At 47.0% G+C, this 19,098-nt stretch overlaps 3 protein-coding genes across 6 annotated transcripts; 1 reads left to right on the top strand and 2 right to left on the bottom strand.

Annotated features, from left to right (window-relative positions):
- Nucleotides 1–1,323: 1,323 nt before the first annotated feature.
- Nucleotides 1,324–10,208, bottom strand: trpv4 (transient receptor potential cation channel, subfamily V, member 4). Of its 3 annotated transcripts, XM_055511671.1 has the most exons (18): nucleotides 9,971–10,208; nucleotides 9,461–9,566; nucleotides 8,899–8,977; nucleotides 8,375–8,808; nucleotides 7,857–8,041; nucleotides 7,154–7,306; nucleotides 6,933–7,073; nucleotides 5,085–5,383; nucleotides 4,818–4,997; nucleotides 4,578–4,736; nucleotides 4,381–4,473; nucleotides 4,242–4,315; nucleotides 3,914–4,079; nucleotides 3,770–3,836; nucleotides 3,391–3,695; nucleotides 3,191–3,318; nucleotides 2,989–3,104; nucleotides 1,324–2,907 (listed from the first exon to the last, which is right to left on the bottom strand). In XM_055511671.1, exons 3-18 carry the CDS (start codon nucleotides 8,905–8,907, stop codon nucleotides 2,807–2,809), a joined length of 2,610 nt encoding a protein of 869 aa, XP_055367646.1. In that variant the 5' UTR covers nucleotides 8,908–8,977; nucleotides 9,461–9,566; nucleotides 9,971–10,208; the 3' UTR covers nucleotides 1,324–2,806. The 3 variants fall into 3 exon arrangements, with proteins under 3 accessions (XP_055367646.1, XP_029018075.1, XP_029018076.1); XM_029162242.3 differs by lacking the exon at nucleotides 9,461–9,566; XM_029162243.3 differs by having other exon boundaries at nucleotides 8,899–9,566.
- A 681-nt stretch (nucleotides 10,209–10,889) lies between these two features.
- Nucleotides 10,890–14,315, bottom strand: gltpa (glycolipid transfer protein a). Its single transcript, XM_029162350.3, has 5 exons — nucleotides 14,037–14,315; nucleotides 12,480–12,538; nucleotides 12,246–12,379; nucleotides 12,003–12,153; nucleotides 10,890–11,905 (listed from the first exon to the last, which is right to left on the bottom strand). The coding sequence occupies exons 1-5, from the start codon at nucleotides 14,137–14,139 to the stop codon at nucleotides 11,723–11,725; spliced, it is 630 nt and encodes a 209-aa protein (XP_029018183.1). The 5' UTR covers nucleotides 14,140–14,315; the 3' UTR covers nucleotides 10,890–11,722.
- Nucleotides 14,316–14,794: 479 nt separating this feature from the next.
- tchp (trichoplein, keratin filament binding) lies at nucleotides 14,795–19,076 on the top strand. 2 transcript variants are annotated; one of them, XM_029162298.3, is made up of 14 exons: nucleotides 14,802–14,947; nucleotides 15,074–15,131; nucleotides 15,254–15,448; nucleotides 15,726–15,936; nucleotides 16,038–16,094; nucleotides 16,580–16,648; nucleotides 17,005–17,178; nucleotides 17,268–17,380; nucleotides 17,461–17,527; nucleotides 17,610–17,782; nucleotides 17,873–17,954; nucleotides 18,040–18,225; nucleotides 18,371–18,514; nucleotides 18,611–19,076. In XM_029162298.3, the coding sequence occupies exons 3-14, from the start codon at nucleotides 15,258–15,260 to the stop codon at nucleotides 18,641–18,643; spliced, it is 1,500 nt and encodes a 499-aa protein (XP_029018131.1). In that variant the 5' UTR covers nucleotides 14,802–14,947; nucleotides 15,074–15,131; nucleotides 15,254–15,257; the 3' UTR covers nucleotides 18,644–19,076. The 2 variants fall into 2 exon arrangements, with proteins under 2 accessions (XP_029018132.1, XP_029018131.1); XM_029162299.3 differs by lacking the exon at nucleotides 15,074–15,131 and having other exon boundaries at nucleotides 14,795–14,947.
- The last annotated feature ends 22 nt before the right edge of the window (nucleotides 19,077–19,098 follow it).

Consider the following 19,098-nt stretch of genomic DNA (forward strand, 5'->3'; position numbering starts at 1 on the left):
GCCGGGGCCGCGCTCCCGTCTGTCAGTCTGGACGCTCTGGATCGCGCTCGCTTCGACTTAGATGAGCTGAAAGGTCATTTCACGAGCCACATAACCAATATGTCTCGCGCTTCTCACCCCCAGTGCTGCGAGTGATTGTTCATTCCATTTAGGGACACCGCACCTCGGCGAAATGTGTCATTGAGGATCATGGGAGGAATTCCAAGGGATCGCGCCACGGAATAGAATTAGCGCCGACGTGAAGGGATGAGCCTGCTTCACATTTTCACTTTTAGGCCTGAACTGGAATCTTTGAGCCTGAGTGATGGCCTGTGCACCGTGTGGGACGCCTCCCTCCCCGTGTCACGCCGACGGTGAAGGTTGGAGCCATGGCTGTGTTTAGTGACTAAAGAATGAGCTGGCGCACGTCCAGCCCTGTATCCGCTCGAGCCTCATCAGCCTAAACACCTTAAAGCCCAACTGGCTGGACAATAGCTGAACAATTTGTGCTGCCAATATGGAAGCTAGTGAGTTTGCTTAAGACCTGAGACTGTGGACTCTGCGGTCACTAAGTGAAGGCTGCCACGACTCGATCCGTCCGTCCGTCCGTCCGTCCGTCACCGTCAGACGCATTCGTGGCCATGTTGTTAACGGCGCCTTGGCGCTTCCTGTGCGAGCGCGCGCTTCCAGAGTTGCTGACGGTGACACTTGCAGGACCGAGCCCTGCCCTACTTAACGGGCTGCGTGGAGGAGGGCAGGCCAAGTTGTCAGCGGCGCTAGGTGCTCGCTGCTTAGATAAACCTGGAGGATTAGTGGCCCAGTTAAAGTTGGGGCAAAGAGGATTAGCCTCTTCTCTGAGGTGGCAGGAGATTCCCTGTGTCCTTCAGCACCGGCCTCGAGAGGGAGGGAGGGCCGGGGCCCTAGTTATCAGCGAGAATCACCACGGTAACAGTTTGAGGTGAGGTATAAAGGCAATCAGGAGTCCACACACTGATGCCAGCGTTTGGTTTCATTAGGAAGGCAAAAAAGTGCATAATTAGCGGCCAGGTGTTACAGCGAGGTCAACGAGACCTCAGAGGGAAAGTCTCCCATAAGTGGACTGCATTGTGCAAATTATAACCTATTATAGTAATAACAGTTAACAGTGACAAGGCACTATTTACAGGCATGATTAAAAATACAGTTGTGCCCTGCAGCACCGACGGGAGCAGACACCCAGTCACCTTCCTCATCTGGAAGCCTCGCGTGTGACAGGACGGGATTCTAGAGCTCTGGGGCCACCAGCAGGTCGGAGGGGGAACTGCAGGTCCTCCACAGCCCCAATCAACACAAGTCAACGAGTGATGAGTGTGTCAGAAGGGGGTTTAATGTGGTGGCTGATGAATGAACAGACAGCGGAACTCAATCTCGTGTGTTTGCACCAAAAATGTAATTATTAACTTAACTAAAAATCTAATTAAGGCAAAGCAAAGAGCTGAAATGTGCCTTTATTAATACTGTAATAATCCTTTAGTTTTATATGCATACAGTATGTACATATTGTATATATATTTGTCCAATGTTCTGACATATTTCTTGTCAAATCCTAATGAAACAATAATTTAAAACCAGACATAGATAAATGCACCTGTTCCATATCAAACATATTTTTAAAGAATTTGTATTGATTTCAGCACAGAGTACAGTACAACACTGTTTATTATATTCTCATTGTTACCTTTGCATAAGTAAAACAAATGTCTGGCAAATTAATATCAGAAAGAAAATACTCCTGCATAAACTATTTCAACCAGCCTTATAACGGCAGGAATGACCAACTGCTGCATGTAATAAGAATAAGTTCAGTATTCAAAAGTATAAAGGTTAAAAAAAACATAAAAGCAAACTGTGATTCTCAACAGTAATGACCGGGTGGTCTCGCTGCTCTTATGTGTAAAACAGCACAAATGCATTGATACATAATCTAGATGTGCATAAACGAGCAGGATGCTGAACAGGGCAGCGCACCAACTGAAATAAAAACACTGCCGAAAACAGGGGACGTGCGCGCTGGCAAGGTCTGAGAGTTGATTATGCAAATACCCCAGCTGCAAAAGAACAATACCTCTGGAAATTCAAAGACGAACCGTAGCACGGAGCCATTGTCTGGTATTTGCATATTTGCTTGACAACTCTAACCTGCTCATCATGCCCATCTTGTTAAGAACAATGTCTTTTTATCCAAATAATAATGCACACATCACAAATTGGCATAGTGCATTGTTTCAGTTCAAATGAAAGCTGTGCTGCCTGCGCTGACAGTCCACGACTCAGACTCTGAGTTTTGAAACTAATTAATACGTATAGAAAATAGAAAAAAAGACATTATATAAAATAGATATTTCCTGTTTCTGTACAGAGTCCCCACAGTCTGTACAATGACATTCAATACACTACACTATCATGATGACATCTTACTAAAAGCTAAAACTGCACATAAAGCTAGACACAGAATATTTTCTTAAAATATATCTCCCTTTGTGATTATACTGGTAGATGCCATAGTTATGAATCCTTCATTCGGTTTGTTGTTTGTGTCTGAAATAGTTGGATCCCTGAGAGTCTAGCTTCTTATGTTTCAAATGTACAACTTGCAGAAACTTGTATTTTAAAACCTCCAGGGTTTAAAGTTGCAGTCGCTCCAGTGTCCATGTACAGTCCCGTTCCAGTTGAACGTTTGCAGGACGTTCTCTGAACAACAGGCACGTGAGGTTCGTGGAAATGAGTGCACTTTTTGTCCAGGTGCAGACTGGCCACTGGTTCTGAGGAGGACCGGACCGGACCAGCGTCAGTACCCGGGTGCCAGTCGTTCCATCTCGATCACAGATTCCCGAGCCCGTTGCCCCTTATTTAACTCCACCACGCGTGGGACCACGGTAGTCCAGCGATCTGGAGGAGGACGGAGACAAGAGGACTCCGTCATCTGCGTGATTGTGACTGTGTGCGTGCGTGGTCACGTACGAGTCCCACCTCTCCTCAGCGCTCTGACGCTCTGCCCGGGGGCCTGGCTCGTCTCGCTCTTGCCTGGGTCCTCGCTGATTATGGCCAGGTTCTGGTTCCAGTGGCACCAGTTCACCTCGTCCACCCTGACAGAACAAGACACCACAGGCGCTGACATGTGCGGCGGCGCCGGCTCTGCCGCGTCACGGTGACAGCGAATCGAGCGAAATACCTGAAGCACCAGCGCCGGTCCGGTGTCCCGTCCACCTTCATGCCCACGGTCACCATCTCCCCGACGCGGAAATACTTACGGAGGCAGACTGGGAACGAGCGCTCAATGTCCAAGATGGTTGTCGCCCACTGTGAGAACGCGGCACATGTTAAAGTTTAACATGGAATGACGTCGCCGGGGACAACAATCGATGCGCTGACCTGAAGCTTCCAGATCTTCTTGCTCTCTTTGGACACGGCTCCCACCGTCTCCCCCATCAACGCGATCAACATGTTGAGCAGCAGCACGAACGTGAGGATGATGTAAGTCACCAGCAGGATGAGGAAGACGCCCGGGTACTTCGCGCTCTGCATCAGGTCCATGTCTCCAATCCCGATGGTGAGCTTGAAAAGGTCCAGCAGGAAGACGCTGAAGGTGTCGGTGTCCCTGCACTTCGGGTACGTGGGGCAGCCGTTGTCACACTCGGGGCCCGAGGTGGGACACGCAGTCAGCAGAGACACCAGGGCTGTGAGGGCGGAGAGCTGGTTAGAGCCGCTCACATGGATGATCAGCGGAGGATGAAGACCAGCATGAACCCACCTGACGCGTACCCGATCATGAAGAGCACGTACACCAGCAGAAATCTAAAAATGTCTTTGAAAAGAATCTAAAAAAACAAAAAAATAACATAAGTACAAAATATAAAGTGTTATTGGACAAGTCCACCTATCAATATACTCTGACCTTCTGTATCATGATGCTGTAGGTGCCGGTGAGCTTCACGCCTCTGGTGAAGTAGAGTGTGTTCATCCAGCCCAGGACGAGCGCAAACACCATCACAGACAAATAGGCCTCGATGCCACACAGGTAGAGAGCAGCTGTGACCAGAACCAGGACAGAATAGATGAAGCTAGAGAGGGCAGAGGAAGACAGCGTCAAGGTAACCACGGCGACGGGCAGCGGGTTTGACTGACAGCATGAGCCACTAGGCCAAGAAATTATCTCGATGCAACGTCTGCTTCGGGTCAACGTCAGCGAGAGCCACGGCAGAGGACGGAGGACAAGAACTCACAACAGCAGCTGAAAGGATCCATCGATGAGCAAGGACTTCACCCCAGGACACTTCTTCATGAACAGGTCCTTAATCTGGAAGGAGCCTCTTATCAACGCCACGCAACACACGACAGCACACAGTCAAGACGCAGACTCACGTTGGAGATGAAGAAGAAGACCCCCGAGGCCAGGGTGATGATCTCCCCGGCCATCAGCAGGTAGTCGGCGGACGTGGTGTAGGTGTGCGGGGGCTGAGGGGCAAACAGAGCACGCGGGTTAGCGAGCAGCACGGAGGCCCTCCCGCGGGTCCCGTGGGGCCCACGCTGCAGCGCGGCCCCAGCGGCCCCCCACCCACCATTCCCTCCGACGGCTGGAAGTAGGCCACCAGGGTGAAGGTAACCATGGCGACGAGGTAGGAGACCACGCTGGTGTAGAAGGTGACGGCGGCGAACTTCTGCCACTTGGCCCTCAGCAGCTCGTTGATGGGCTCCACCGTCAGCATCTCGTGGCGGTTCTGGCGACAAACGACACAGTGACTCCGGGTCCGCGGCCCGACTCGCCTCGGGGCCCGGTGGCGCCACGCGCCCTCGTTCACCTCGTTGCGGCTGCTGTAGACCAGGATCTCCAGCACGGACGGCTCCTGTCCGCACGTGTCCAGCGACGACAGGTCGTAGAGGGACGAGTACACCGGCCCGTAGGCCCAGTCCTTGAACTTGCGCGACAGGTGACGGACCTCCTCGTCTTTGACCTCGCGCCGGATGATGTGCTGGAACACCTGCAGGGACGCGGACACGCGCACCTCAGTGAGCCGGCGCCCGTTTAACGAGGCGCCGCCGCCGTCCGTCCGCGCGCGCGCACCTACCCCGGTCTTGCCCAGGTTGGCGGCCATCATGAGGGGCGACATGGACTCGTTGTTGAGCACCGCCTCCAGGTTGCAGTCCGGGTACAGCTTGGCGCTCTTGATCAGCAGCAGGTCGTACATCTTGGTGAGGAAGCGCGTGTTGTCCTTGGTGTTGTCGGCGATGTGCACGAGCGCGTGCAGCACCGTGTTCCCGCGCGAGTCCTGCCGCCGCAGGTCGGCCTTCTTGTGCGGGTTCTCCGTCAGGTAGTGCACGATGTCGGGCTGGTTGGTGCACGCGGCCAGCGAGAGAGGCAGCTCACCTGGGGGAGGGAGGGGAGGGAGGGCGCCGGCGTCCGACTGGAGTTACGGGAAGTGCGTTTCAGATTAAAAATAAGATAATCGACAGGAGGGTTAATTAAGAGCTGTGTGTGTGTTTTTGCAAAGCGGGCTAAACGCGGATCAGAGATCCGACTTAAATCCCTGCTATGAAAACAACACAATTAGCAGTTGTTTGAGGGAGGGGCTCTTCGGGGCCAGAGTGCCAAAAGCAGCTGCTGAAAATGAGCCGTTGCCATGGGTGACAGATTACTTTGTCACCTCGCATAGAAACGCTCCTCTTCATGGATTTGCACGGGTGCACGCAGAGCGTTAGCGTGAGTCTAAATCCCATTAGCCGTCAGCCCTGCCAGGTTCCTGTTCACCTCGCCGCAAAGCTCCGCGGCAAATTACTCACACTGAGCCCGGACACGCTGGGATTTGGGAGTGACAACCGTGCTAAGAGCAAATAGAAATCACCTCCTCTGTGATGAGTGAGGACTACGACGCTTTAATGTAATCATATGAAAAAATGGAACATGCCACCGGATTTTAGAGTCCACAGTAGGCCATGTCTACCTTTCTGAAAATATTTTCAATGAGTAATATAGAAATTAATTATATTTTCTATAATTATCGTCAATTGGATAAAATTATGCACTTTTATAAACAGAAACAGACTCCTGTTTTCTCTGGGTGTAGTGGATAACACACAGTGGATGAATGAGGCCAGGTCTCAACGGCCGTCAGTAGAGGGCAGTGCTGAGTTTACAGACCTTCATTCTTCCTCTATGACGCAAAATAACTAAATACATTTACACTAGTAAATAACTTCAGGTACCTGAACTGAACTGCTGTATTTCCTGTTAGTTTCGTGGCACTAACATTCAAAGGAAAATGCAGTTTACCTGTATTTGAGCTATATTTACTCATGTTTTTGCAGATAAATTAGTGAACATTAATTACTACTTTCCTTTAGTGCCTGATCAATAAATGCACTTTACTTGATCCTCCTCAGTACTTTTACCATCTCCCTCTGATGAAGGCCAGTGAAGCTGTACACGTGTTTACTTTGTGGAGGTGAACACAGACACCTTTCACTGGTCTCGAGCGGATGACGCACGTCTGTCTCGGCTTCAAAGCTCTTCATATTATAAAAACATCTGGGCATTAGGTGGAGTTCACCACTGGACCACAGCGCTGCGCTGACGGCGCTGGTCCGGTTAAAAGCTGCCACGTGCCAACGGTAAAGGGAGGGGCCGTATGTCACTTCATTTCTCCAAGGCAACAGGGGTTTGTTTACGGGGAAAATGTCCCCGTGCCCCAGCGGTTTAATGTGTGCCGCTGCCTTATAACGCATGATTAAACGTGATGTCTGCTGAAGGACTATCAACTGTTAAGTCAAACAGAAAATCATTACTACGACAAATCTGTGACGCAGGTCACAGAGCTGGGTGTCCAGCGCGGCTTGATCTCCTAAGGCCACAGTATAAAAGGTCGCTAAACGTGTTAATACAATTAACCCTCTCACATAATCAGGTGTATGAGCATTACCAAAGTAGAAGTAGCCTCCCTCGTCTTTGTGCTGGAAGAAGCGTCCCCTCGCCTGGGCGTGAACATCAGCTCCCTTCTCCACCAGCAGCTCCACGTACTGCTTGCAGCGCCGCTCTATAGCGATGTGCAGCGCCGTCTGGCCTGTGAACGCACCGCAGCGCCGCCGTTAGCCGCGTCCCACCGCGCGCCGCCCCGCATCCACCCCGCCGCCGCTCCCTCACCCCTGTAGTAGACGTCCCTGAAGGGCGAGTTGATGAACTCCCTCAGGTTCCCCGTCTTCTCCGCGACGTCCACCAGCAGCGGGATGGTGTCGTTCCTCCCGCCGTAAAGGTTGAGCAGCGCTTTAGGGAGACAGGTCTTACCTGTGGAAGGCTCTGAGACAAGAACAAAGGTTCCTTTAAAGTCTGAAGTAGAATATGAGTGCATTACTGTATGTTTAACGTGGCCATAATGATTTTAAATCATCTATCTCCACCAATAATAAATTCATACTCTCTTTGATAATTAGATAAGTCTCTCCGTGGACCATGTGTTTAGTGTAAGTAAAGGCCGAGGTCAGAGTCTGGGTTTTACGTGAGACTCTTTAACTCTGACAATAGACGACAGTTTGCTGTTATTTCTCTCTGCTTCTTGTCACAAGCTTGGGCTCCACCTAAGTTTGTTTAGACAAACAGGGAGTTTCCCTTTGCCTCAAGCACGACAAGGTCTCTGCTGCATCTGTGCCCTCAGGGATCCTGAGACACCAAACGGCAGAAAAGCAAGCAGGAGAGCGCTAAAGGTCACATTTAGCGCAGCCTTGAGGTCAAATCGTGGAAAATAAAAGTCTAATAATGTGTAAGGTTAAAATGTCACAGAGCGAGACACTAGTCTTGTGTTTAAATCTTCTACTGGTAGAGTGTTTCCTTGGAGGCTGGTTCCACTCACCTCTGAATTCCTCATCCGTTAACCTCTTCTCGTTGCTCTGCAGGTAGTCCAACAGGCCATCGAGCGCCTCGGGGTCGGCGCGTGACGCGTGGTCGAAGAGGATGCTGCGGTTGAACGTTCTCTTCACCTTTGGAGGCTCCGACGCCGGTGAATCTGAGCCATCAACACCAGGTTCCTCGGTTTTACTATAAAAACATGAAAATAGAGTTTTACTGCGCTAACAAACAAATTATATTAAAATCTAGACTTTTATTTTGGTAGGCTGGTGCTTTAACCATGATCACCACCACCTCTGAGCGCTTCGGTAAATAGTCCTGTATACGTAGAAGCAGAAAATAAATATGAGCTCAACAACGTGCCCTCTGTGTGGGTCCTGACTCTACTCTGGCGACAGAGCGCCAGTTGCAGGAGGTTTTTGTTTTTATGACAAACTTTTTCCGAACCTGTAAAAGGCTTTCAGCTGAGCAACGCAAACCTGTATAGCGCTACAAAGACTGGAGACGATGAAGGCTTCTCACCCTTTGGGAACCTTCTTCCTGCGTCTCTTCTGGTTGCTGGCGCTGCTGTAGGTGCCGTAGACGAACAGCGAGTCCATTGGCGCCTTCTTGGGCCCCTGAACCACGCTTGACTCGTATATGGTGGACTCCAGCAGGTCCATGGGGGTGGAGATGCCCTTCTTGAAGGCGCCGTGGAACTTCATGCGCAGGTTGGGCCTGCCGTCAGCGGGCTCGGGCTGCACCGCCTCCGGGGCCGCGTCCGCGCCCGCGTCCTGGGCGCCGTCCGCGCTCTCGAACAGGTTCGAGAGCTCCGACAGCGGGAAGGCGCCGTTGCCCTCGGGTTGAGGGGCCGCGCCATCGCCCGCGTCCACGGACAGCGCCGCTCCGGAGGAGGCGTCCGACCCGTGGGCGTGGGCCTTGGCCAGGTGGCCCCGTCTGAAGAGGGCGGAACGGCCCTGGAGCGAAAAACGCAGCAAAATGCCTCAGTACGGATTCAACTCGTTCATGAGTAAAACAGAATGCGTCTAACTTTGAACTCCTCTGACCTCATTCATCCCTTATGCGACAATGATGAGCCAAATTCCTCTTCTGTGGAAACGGGATGAAGATGAAGCATGTGATGCCCTGAAGAAGTGAGACGATCGGAATCACTGAGGCTGTAAATACAACAACCTCTGTAGTTATAAGGCGGAATACGTGGAAAAGGACCGCTGCCAAAGTCAACACCACGACTTGACACCATGAGCGTGGCCTTTCATGGACAGAAGGACTTCAGCCCTGTCCCACAGAGGAGGCATTTAGTGCGATACCTCTCTTCAGGAAAGCTACACAACACAACGCGTCCCTATGCAGCTTCCTGTGGAATCGCACACTGTCAACACATGTGAGTCACACTGTGCTGCAGAAGTGCAACACAAACAGGAGATGTGGGAGAGGAACGACCGCTAACTCCGGCTGACACATGGGATTATCATGCCTTTACACATGGACAGGCAGGGAAACTCACCAAACTATTACAACAGACCGAGACTAATGGATTAGGTTGCTTTATGGACGGACGGGAACCCGCTGTGTATTTAACCTGCATCAAGTAGCCCTAGCGCTCACTTATTATCACTGCTTATCCTCATGAAAGTTAGTGAATGCAGTCAGTCTCACGGCCTCTCAGTGATGTGGGACTTCCTGTCAATGCTGACAGTGACATTATCCAGAACTGGGGAGGAACCAGACGGCTGTTAGGAAATAAAGTAAGCAAAAAAACAAACAACAATAACAAAAACAGAACCCACGACATACCTAAAATGTTAAATTCTAAGGACTACATACTGAATAAAAATACTGCAGAGCTAATTAAAATGTCTCAAACTTTTGGAATTGGTGGTTAATGGTCGAATAATCTTAGGAAAAACAACAATAAAACAGAACTAAAAAGCACAATTTAAAAAGCAAAAACTGGTTAAATGAATGAACAGTAACATTAAACATAATCATTTTGTGGGTTATTCAACGGTTTAGTCTTATTTTTCATATATTATCACCATCTAAGAGCAAAGTCGGTAACAAAATACCTTCCTTCCTCACAAACATGTGAGGAGCAAGCAGCCACATGTCTCTTACCTTGTTCTGAGGAGGCGACCGTCTTCTATTCTGCTGCGTTTTCTACCGTTTCCATCGTCCCACTTTCTCCTGCTCTGCGGACAAAGCGCTGTTTCTTCCCGACTGCAGCCCTCCTCCTGCTCTCGCGTTCGGGTGCGACCTCCGACCGAACAAATGATGCCTTCACAGATTTTTTTGGGTGGGACACAGTCGCTCACCTTTGCGCGAAAGCAGAAGCCGAGCAAAAAGCGGAAGTTTGGCGTGCAGTACCGGCGGTGGCCGCTAGGTGCCGCCACCACAGCGCCTCGGGTTGCACGGAAAAACCCGTTCAGCCGCACGAACCGGTTCTGTGAATGCAACAATCCTGTTGTTAGAAATACGAAGGCAGGTTGGAACCTGTCAACAGACTGGAATAGGTTTCAACACGTTTTTTGTTGTTTTGTCTCGACTGTGGTGGTGCAGGGTTTTGAAAACGTTATCTCCAGTAATAATAAACTTTATAACAAGCAGTTTAGATCTATTCTCACTATCTGTTCCTATGAACAGAAATGCCAGCAGTCCACAGTCAAAGGTAAAGTCCCATTAGCAGGTTGTTCTGGAGCGTTTTATTCCCACATGAAGTTTGCCCACTTGTCATGGGATCAGCAGCAACCTGCTCAGTCATGCTTAAAGTTCAGCTGTGAGTTGTTTTTATGTCATTGAGCTTCTTACAGTTGGCTGCTGATCAGCAAATGAGAGAATAATTATAGGAAGTGATTATTGCTTCTCTTAAGTTTAATTTTCATTAACTGTAGCCTGAGTATATTACAACAAAATAGGGAATAAAAATATTTTGTTCAATACCAGGGTACTTGGCTCATATACTAGAATACTATATTTGTGTGTATAAAAAACTAAATGAAATGGAAAACATTGTTGAAAATTAGTTAATATTCCTGAACGGTGTTGCATTTTTTTATGGAAACAGATTTTATATTTTACAAACACTATAACACAGGTTAAGCCAGAAATCAGACAATTCGATCTGTGCACTGAAACAGTATAGTAATCACCATATATTGCTATAATATTTTAGCCTTTACAGTAAACATCAGCCATGTAGTTACCCTTCAATCTAAAATCATCTAAAAAGTTACAGCCTTTAAGGCAAAACACTGTAATGCAACACTTTGTTTTCTGAACATTAAGGTTTAAAAGCACCTGAGAGCAAAGTGGACTGAAGAACACAACAATTACACTGTGTGGAAACACATTTACATAGAAACATATCCAAAAATTTGCATAAACAAAAAGAAACAAATCAGACCTTTAGTAATAATAATTAGCATTTGATCTGGCCTGCAAAGTTTACACAACATGACATGTAGAAAAAATATATTTGATAAAAGGCAGAAGAGCTGCTCCAGTGAGTCATACCTACAGCTTAAGGCATAAACAGATGTGCTAAACAATATAGGTAAATGATTAGACTACAGGATCAGATTCAATTTGAGACTTGTTTTTTATAATTTAAACAGGAATATGTTAAAATTCTATCTTGTATGTAAAGTGATACTGTTCATTAAATCAACATTCACTCTTTAGCTTTTATGTTTTAAAAAATATTAATGGAAGTAGCACTTCACCTTGTGTAACCTTCACTTATTTGTGACTTTTGAGTATAAGTAAAGAGTTTAAACATGCAGATTAATGGTGCACAAACGTTTGATGGGTCTGACGGCTGTCGGTCAGGTGACCTGAGGGGGAGTCGACAAGAACAAATGACAGGAACGGTCACACTGTGTAGTCAAGATCCGCGTTCATCTTACTGAACATCTCATAAATAGCATCAACAGTGGCAGAGAAGTTGATGAGGAATTTGCGGATCTTCTCCAAGCATTCCTCGTCCTTCACGTCCCGGCCCTTGGACAGGGCCTTCAGGAAGTCGGACTTGTACGGCGCCGCAAAGAGTGCTGCCTGAAAGCAACCACAGACAGCGTCTCACTGAGTCCACAGCGGTACGCGCTCGGCCACATCACCCGGCCTTCGTGGGGTCCACGGACACTCGACCTACCTTGAAAAGCTGTTGCACCAACCAGCCGTGGTACCGTTTCAGGGCGATTTCATAGGCTTTGGTGATGTTGACTCGAATGAGGTTTGGGTTGCTGTCGTCCTTTTCCCCGTCCACCAGGCTTTGGAGAAAAACCTGAATAAATCTCAGGCCCCTGGTTTTAAAAAAAGGGACATGTGTCGTATTTCTCTAGATTAATTGTCAACCAAACCCACAAAAAGGCCGTAAACGTGGAGCGTCTCAGACCTTTTGAGCCACATCAGAGCCAGCGTTGCTCCAACTTTGGGCCACTCTCCTCCGTGCATTTCCTTCTCTGCCTCCAGGATCTGTTGAAGCGTCTTGAACCGTCCTGGGTTGGTGTCATAAACTGCCTTGATTTTCTAAATCAGAAAGTAGATTTGAACGTACAGTGGGTGGAACACTGAAGAGTCAAGATGCAGGTTTAGCTCAGCGTCGCAGTGACACAGTAACCAAACTCACTGTGATGTTGCCAGATATGTCGGCTTTGACTGGTGCAAAAATGGTAGAACCAAGGCAGTCTGTGGAAAAGGTTCAGCATCGGTTACAGCAGGACTGACAGGAGGCCAATGCGCATAATATGATGCAACAAACACTGAAGGACCTACACTGAATTTACTTTGAAGCTACAAAGGAAACTGTCTAAACGTAGGATACAAAATCTGTATAAATAAATACTGTTCTCTCACAACAACATTAGTTATAAACATTTATATAAAGTAGCTAAAGTTTGTCTCTACAGTACGAGTTAAGTGTGTTGCTTGGCCACATATGTCAGCACGGCGCCGTTCAGCATTATCCTCCAGGTGTCCTTTAATTAGGGGAGCAGAGAACTCGAGCGCTTGGTGACGGGCGTGTGGACAATGAGACATCTAGAGTCTCGACCACACACGGCTCCTGTCTGACCCACTGACAACAGGCGGCTTTCATCCCCACAGCTGTTAGTGGAAAATGCTCATGACAAAGTCCTGTTGATGCGACGCACGGACATAACACAGACTAGCTCTTGTTTCGAATACTGTACATCCTGCAGCACGGCAAACTCAAACCCAGTAAATAAACAGAGACTAAATCTAATTTGCTGATGTTTGCTGATGGGAACGAATCGTTAGCTCAGTTGTGGCCGTGCTAGCGGCAGGGAACACCCTCACGTGTGTTAATTATTCTGGCTAATTAGACCTCTTCTCAGGTTGGAGGTTGGACAGGGTCATGATGCTGAAGTCACCAAACTACTTTACATTTTTATTTAAATATTTATCACGGTGTCAATCAGGTTCCACCCACAGTCCGGAGGAAAGGATCCAATTAGGGAAAACACCTGTTTGAATGTACTACGGCTGAGCACGTCTTTAATGGCTTGTAGGAAACTTGGCCAAGAAATTTCTAGGTCAGGAAAAACAATGGAGACGAGGAGGAAAGAGTTTAATATGGACATCAGGCTCGATTCTGCTCAGGGGTTTCACATGGCAAATTCAATAGAGGACCTTTGGCATATTAATACAGAATGAAGGCGCGCCATGCCCCTGGTGAATGGGCAAAGGGAACTCAACACCAGACTAATCAATTTTCACAACTTAAAATCCAGGCCAGTTGATTAAATTATGCATGCCAAAGGATTGTGGACACCCCGATGGAGAGAAACGCAATCCAAAAAAGATTGTCATTTGAAAAGACAGTTTTGCATTCATTAGTCGAAGTTGAACTAAAAAATATAAACGCAATTCCTGTGTGCTCAGCCAGTTTTACAGGTAGCACTATAGTTACTCAGCACTATTTGCATGCTAAAAACTAATTATCAGTCTAGCAGCACCATCAGTCTGACTCATAGTGCAGCTATAAGCCTCTGACAACTCATTAGACCTGGCTGAATAGAAATACTGTACATGTGTGCGTATGGAGCTTCATGCACACACTGACATCTGAATAGAAGAGTCTTCCACATTTATTTCCACATACTGTCATATTCAGAAATGTCACTACACGGTGTCTGCTGTGTCAAACTCTGGATATTGTACTTACCAAAGAATGGTGGAAGGTATGACACTGCCTCCAGAAAAGGTCTTGTTTCCACCTGTCTGTCAGCTGGCAGCTGCCTGAACTGGTGCTCCATTAGCAGAGCCATGTCTTTGGTCCGGACACACGCTCACCTCTAAAATGATAGCAACGGGCTGTCAACCCCCCACTACTGCAGATTTACCCCGACAAGGGAGGAACTGTGTGTGTGTGTGTGTGTGTGTGTGTGTGTGTGTGTGTGTGTGTGTGTGTGTGTGTGTGTGTGTGTGTGTGTGTGTGTGTGTGTGTGTGTGTGTGTGTGTGTGTGTGTGTGTGCCGCCGGCTCATGTGATCTGCTTAGATCCGAGTCACTGCCACCTGTAAACGGCACTTAAAGCAGCGTCCAGCTGACACTAGGTTTCCTCCTCTGCGTTTAACCACATTTGCTGCTTCCCTGTCTATCTTTTTATTGAGGGGGGGGGGGGGGTATGTCAAAATGAAATGTTGCCGGAATACACCAATTCATACTCACACTGACAATGCCTGAACAACAGTGTTTGTAACTGATCAGAGGCAGGTAGCCTTTATTAGTCCTGTCATATTTTGTCATTTTAACAACACAAAATAATATTATATATTCATACTTCATATTTAGTGGGGGGGGGTAATTTTTTATTCCTAACGACTAATTAGTTGTACAACCGGATATTTGGAGAAATTAAATGCTTTGCAAAGCGAATGCCTTGACAAACGAGCATGCGCGTTTTTGACCAGCGGAGTAATTTGACCTTTACCTCCTGCCGTAGAGTGGGAGTAACTAGGAAGTGTTTCGGTAACTAAGGAAAGCTGGGAGATCTGAGTTTTCTGCTTAGAAATGCAAACTGTGGGCCGGTTTTATTCAACTTAAAGAACAGGCGGTAAACCCAAGCAAAATATCGGTACGTAAGAACAGACGATAGAGCTAAAAAGGCGAAAGCTGCTACAGTAAATGCAGATGTTTCGTTAGCGGCTCGTTCACCTATTGTTTGCCTTTGTTTTCTTTGTTATTCATACGCTCTGTAAAGGCGGTCGACACCACTTCACGTTCAGCATTAGCAAAGTGATTCCTCCTAACGTCCTAACGTGAGTGTTGTTTAGCGACGTCCGACGCGCGTAAAGTGTTTGACTAAAGCTCGGTAACGTTGGCAACGTTAGTATTCGATTGAAGTAGGCACTTATTGTGGTTCTTGCTAACTATGATTCAGGTCAATGGCTCTGCCGACCCTTTCGGTCCATGTGCCCGGTCGGTCGCGGGTGCTCGCCGGACAGCTGGCCCGGCAGCGGGAACAGGAGGCCCGCTGGCGGCAGCAGTGGGAGCAGCACGCCCAGTACTTCAGGGAGCAGAGCGTCCGCAGCCAGAGGCAGGCGGCGTGGAGCTCCCGTCACTCCTACCAGCAGAGGTAACTGTGGCGGACACGAGTGGAACTCTAATTAAACATTTACACATGCACGTTCTTTATTTATAGTATTAAAGTCCTTCCTTCACCAGTACTTGATTACCCCGTGATTTGACCCGTAACTTAAACACCTCCTAAACATCATAAGTGATCTATCATAGTCCAAAGAACCTGTCCTATTAAAGTACTTTGCCAAAAGACAATTTCTGGCCATTTGCCGTGTTTAGTAGAAAATGACAATGATGCCAGGTCTTGACCGGTTTTTGCACTGTTTTGTTAGTATGTCAGCGTATCACAGGCAAAAGATCAAAGAGGAAAAGGCAGCCAGTCTGGAGCATCGTAGGAATCGACTCAGGGCCATGCTTCAAGAGGAGCAAGATCGGCTGGAGGCCGAGCTTCGCCATGTGATCCCTGACAGCAGCACACTGTCCCGTCAGCTGGTGCAAAAAACCGAAGAGCTTCGCACGGCAAGAGATGTGCGAAGAAAAAAGGTAGTTGCATAGAACTTGTTGTGTATTTTGTATATTTTGTCTGTTGTGCTCCCAAAAGAGTACATGCATAATCCCTGTTACTTCTGTTTTTTTATGCACAGCTTGCACAAGAGCTTTTGAAAGAGCACTGGAAGAAAAACAGCCCAGAGCTGCGAGAGGTAGCCAACTTTAAATTTTGTAACATATTTAAATATGTTTCCTTATGTGATACAACCCAGAGTTTTTTTAAGTTGGAGTTTTGTGTAGAATATAAAATGTATAAAGTGAGGGAATGGACCGTGTCTACAGGACCATGTGTACCAAATGTATCGTCCCTTCTTCTTTTAAAAGCCTGTAAACATCTGAGAAGACCTGATGGTGTAGAATGTTAATGGCATGATAAATGGGGTTAGGAATCCAGTGGCCATCCTAAATGTCTGAAGAGGTTAGACGGTAGTAAAGATAGACACGTTTTGTTAAGATGTCTATTTGATCTGGAAACTAATAGGGCTTGTGATTCAGATATTCCATGACTTTCTGTTAACCCGAGTCCTGAGTTGACTTAAGAGAATAAAATGTTCTAGTATCCCTTCCTCTAGGGGTCAGGTTCGTCAGTATCTCTGTCTCGTATTTATCACAACTCGCTCTTTTATTCTGTCAACAGGTCGAGTCAGCGTTACATAAAGATCATGTTGTTGGCCAATGGCAGGAGCAGATACTTGAGAAGAAACAGGTACGACATTCATTTTATATGTCAAAGTAAGCAACTCAGTTTGTTAATTTATATATTTTAAAACATATCAAAGGATCTCGCAAAAGCCTCGTAACCTGTTGCACTTTTACGACGTTTGTGAAACTAAACTTTACTGAAACTGTAAATAAATGTCTCTCTTGTGCCACTTTCCTCCAGTATATCCCTTTACACAACTAATTATTTATGTAACATACATTTTTAATTAAAGAGGTGCTTATATCAGCTGTAAGCACAATATTAGTTCTTAAATGACCTCTGGTTAACCCCTTTATCATGGCACAGCTTTAGAATGTTTAAACACAGACTATAAGTGAAACATTTCTTTAAACACGCAGCAAGAACTGGCTGAACGGGAGGAAAAGAGACACTTTGAAAATGAGTACGAGAGGACCCGTAAAGAGGCTCTGGAGAGGATGAAGCAAGCAGAGGAAAAAAGGAAAGCAGAGGCACTCAAACGAGCAGAAGAACTTCGAAAACAGATGGAAGAACTGAAGCTGAGAGAAGAAGAGGTATTCAGAGCTCTACTAGTAATCTACCCTAATAGCAGTTATGCTAGATATATATCATTTATTTAATTCTCTTGCTCTCTCTCTCTCAGGCTACTCGTCTAAAGAAGGAGCAAGAGGCTTTGATGCTCCAACACTGGGAGCTGGAGAAGATAGAGGAGGAGAGGAGGAAGGCAGAAGAGATGCGGAAGAAGTCTGAGATGGGGTAAGGGAACCGCTTTCTGTAGATGAATTACAGTTCAGACGCTTTTTTAATTCACTGGATGAATTTGTGTTTTCCTCCAGTCATTTCTTGATCCGTCAATATCGAGCTCAGCTGAAGAGGAGGGCCCAGCGAGTGCAGGAGGAACTGGTGAGTCCACGTCCTGTTGACAAATGTAGTGCAACTCACTTGGATTTACGTCACCTTCCTTGAACACGTCTGTGCTGCCCAGGAGGCTGACCGTCAGATCCTAGCAGCACTGCTGGAAGGAGATGAGGAGGACAGACGCATGGAGACGGTACGAAGGGAAAGGGCTATCGCTGATGCTGCTTGGATGAAACATGTGATTGAAGAGCAGCTTCAGTTGGAGCGTGAGAGGGAGGCAGAATTTGACATCCTCCACAGGTGAGAAAACAAATTTGTGAACTCCAACTTCTGCAGGGACAAACAACTGTTTCTCTTCACGTTCAAATGAATGTGTGTCTTCCATTTTAGGGAGGAAGCTCAGCATGTGTGGGAGAAAAGAGAATCAGAGTGGGAGAGGGAGAGGAAAGCAAGAGAGCGACTCATGAAAGAGGTACATTTGTTTTGAAGGACACCTGGAGTGAAATTTAAAAGATGTGAATCGCTGAGAACAACATTCCTGTATTTTCCTTGGACAGGTGTTGGCAGGGAGGCAACAACAGCTGGAGCTAAAGATGAAACACAACCGTGAGGCTCAGGAAGAATCTCTGCAGAGACGAGAAGAGCTGATAAAGGAGCTGGAGCAAGAGCGAGAGATGAGAAGGTGGGAGAAGGAGCGTGAGGAGGCCAGTAGGACTGCGAGGCTGCATGAGATCAATGCTCAGGTCAGCACTTAACCCCAATAGTCTGTGTTCAGACACCAACATCACACACTGAGAATTGAAATCTACAATTTGCGTACACTGACTGCAAAGAATCACAATATGTTACAATACAACAGATCCATGGCTGATTGTGTATTTTCTGCAGGTGGAGCTGCAGCGCCAAGAACAGTGGGAAGAGCAGCAAATGGCTGAGCAGGAGGAAAGGGAGGAGAGGGAGGCTGTTCAAATCCAAGAGGAGGACCTAAGGCTGGAGATGCAGAGGATGGCAAAGAAAGGCTACCAGGAGAAGGTGAGATGAAAGTTAAACCTGCTCTAAAACGACCACCTAATGGTAATATTTATTTTCAAATACCCGTTAAAAAATGCTTGAAACGGCCTCTTACAGATTTACAGCAGACCTCGATCAGCCTGGACGTGAGCAAGTCAAGACAGAAGTGTGGGATGTAGCATTCAAAGATAGAAGCATGTTTTTCAAGTGTGCCTTGTACCCGTGTCATAACAGATAAAACTAACGTCCTCCTTTCTATTCTGGCTCTGGAGAGTTAACATTCACATCATTCAAAGATGAAATGCACTTAAAAGATTTAGGTTAATCAATGTTTTTCCTTTATGTTGTTTTCCTTCTTAAGCCAAAAAATGTTCTTACTTCATCAGACAGACTGGTCTGTCCACATACTAGCTCTAGATGGGCTGTAGATGGTCCCCTGTTGAAAAGTCATAAAAGTGTGTGTCTTGAAGAAATTAAATGTTAAACTATAAGTGCCACTGTTTATAATTTAATGGGAGTAGAAAATACTTCATTATTTCTGTGAATTTTTACATTTTTTAATAAATTATCGCAATCAAATCAATTGTGTTCCATAAATCAACAAA

Source organism: Betta splendens, chromosome 9 (genome assembly GCF_900634795.4).
Source record: "Betta splendens chromosome 9, fBetSpl5.4, whole genome shotgun sequence".
Classification (NCBI taxonomy): Eukaryota; Metazoa; Chordata; class Actinopteri; order Anabantiformes; family Osphronemidae; genus Betta; species Betta splendens.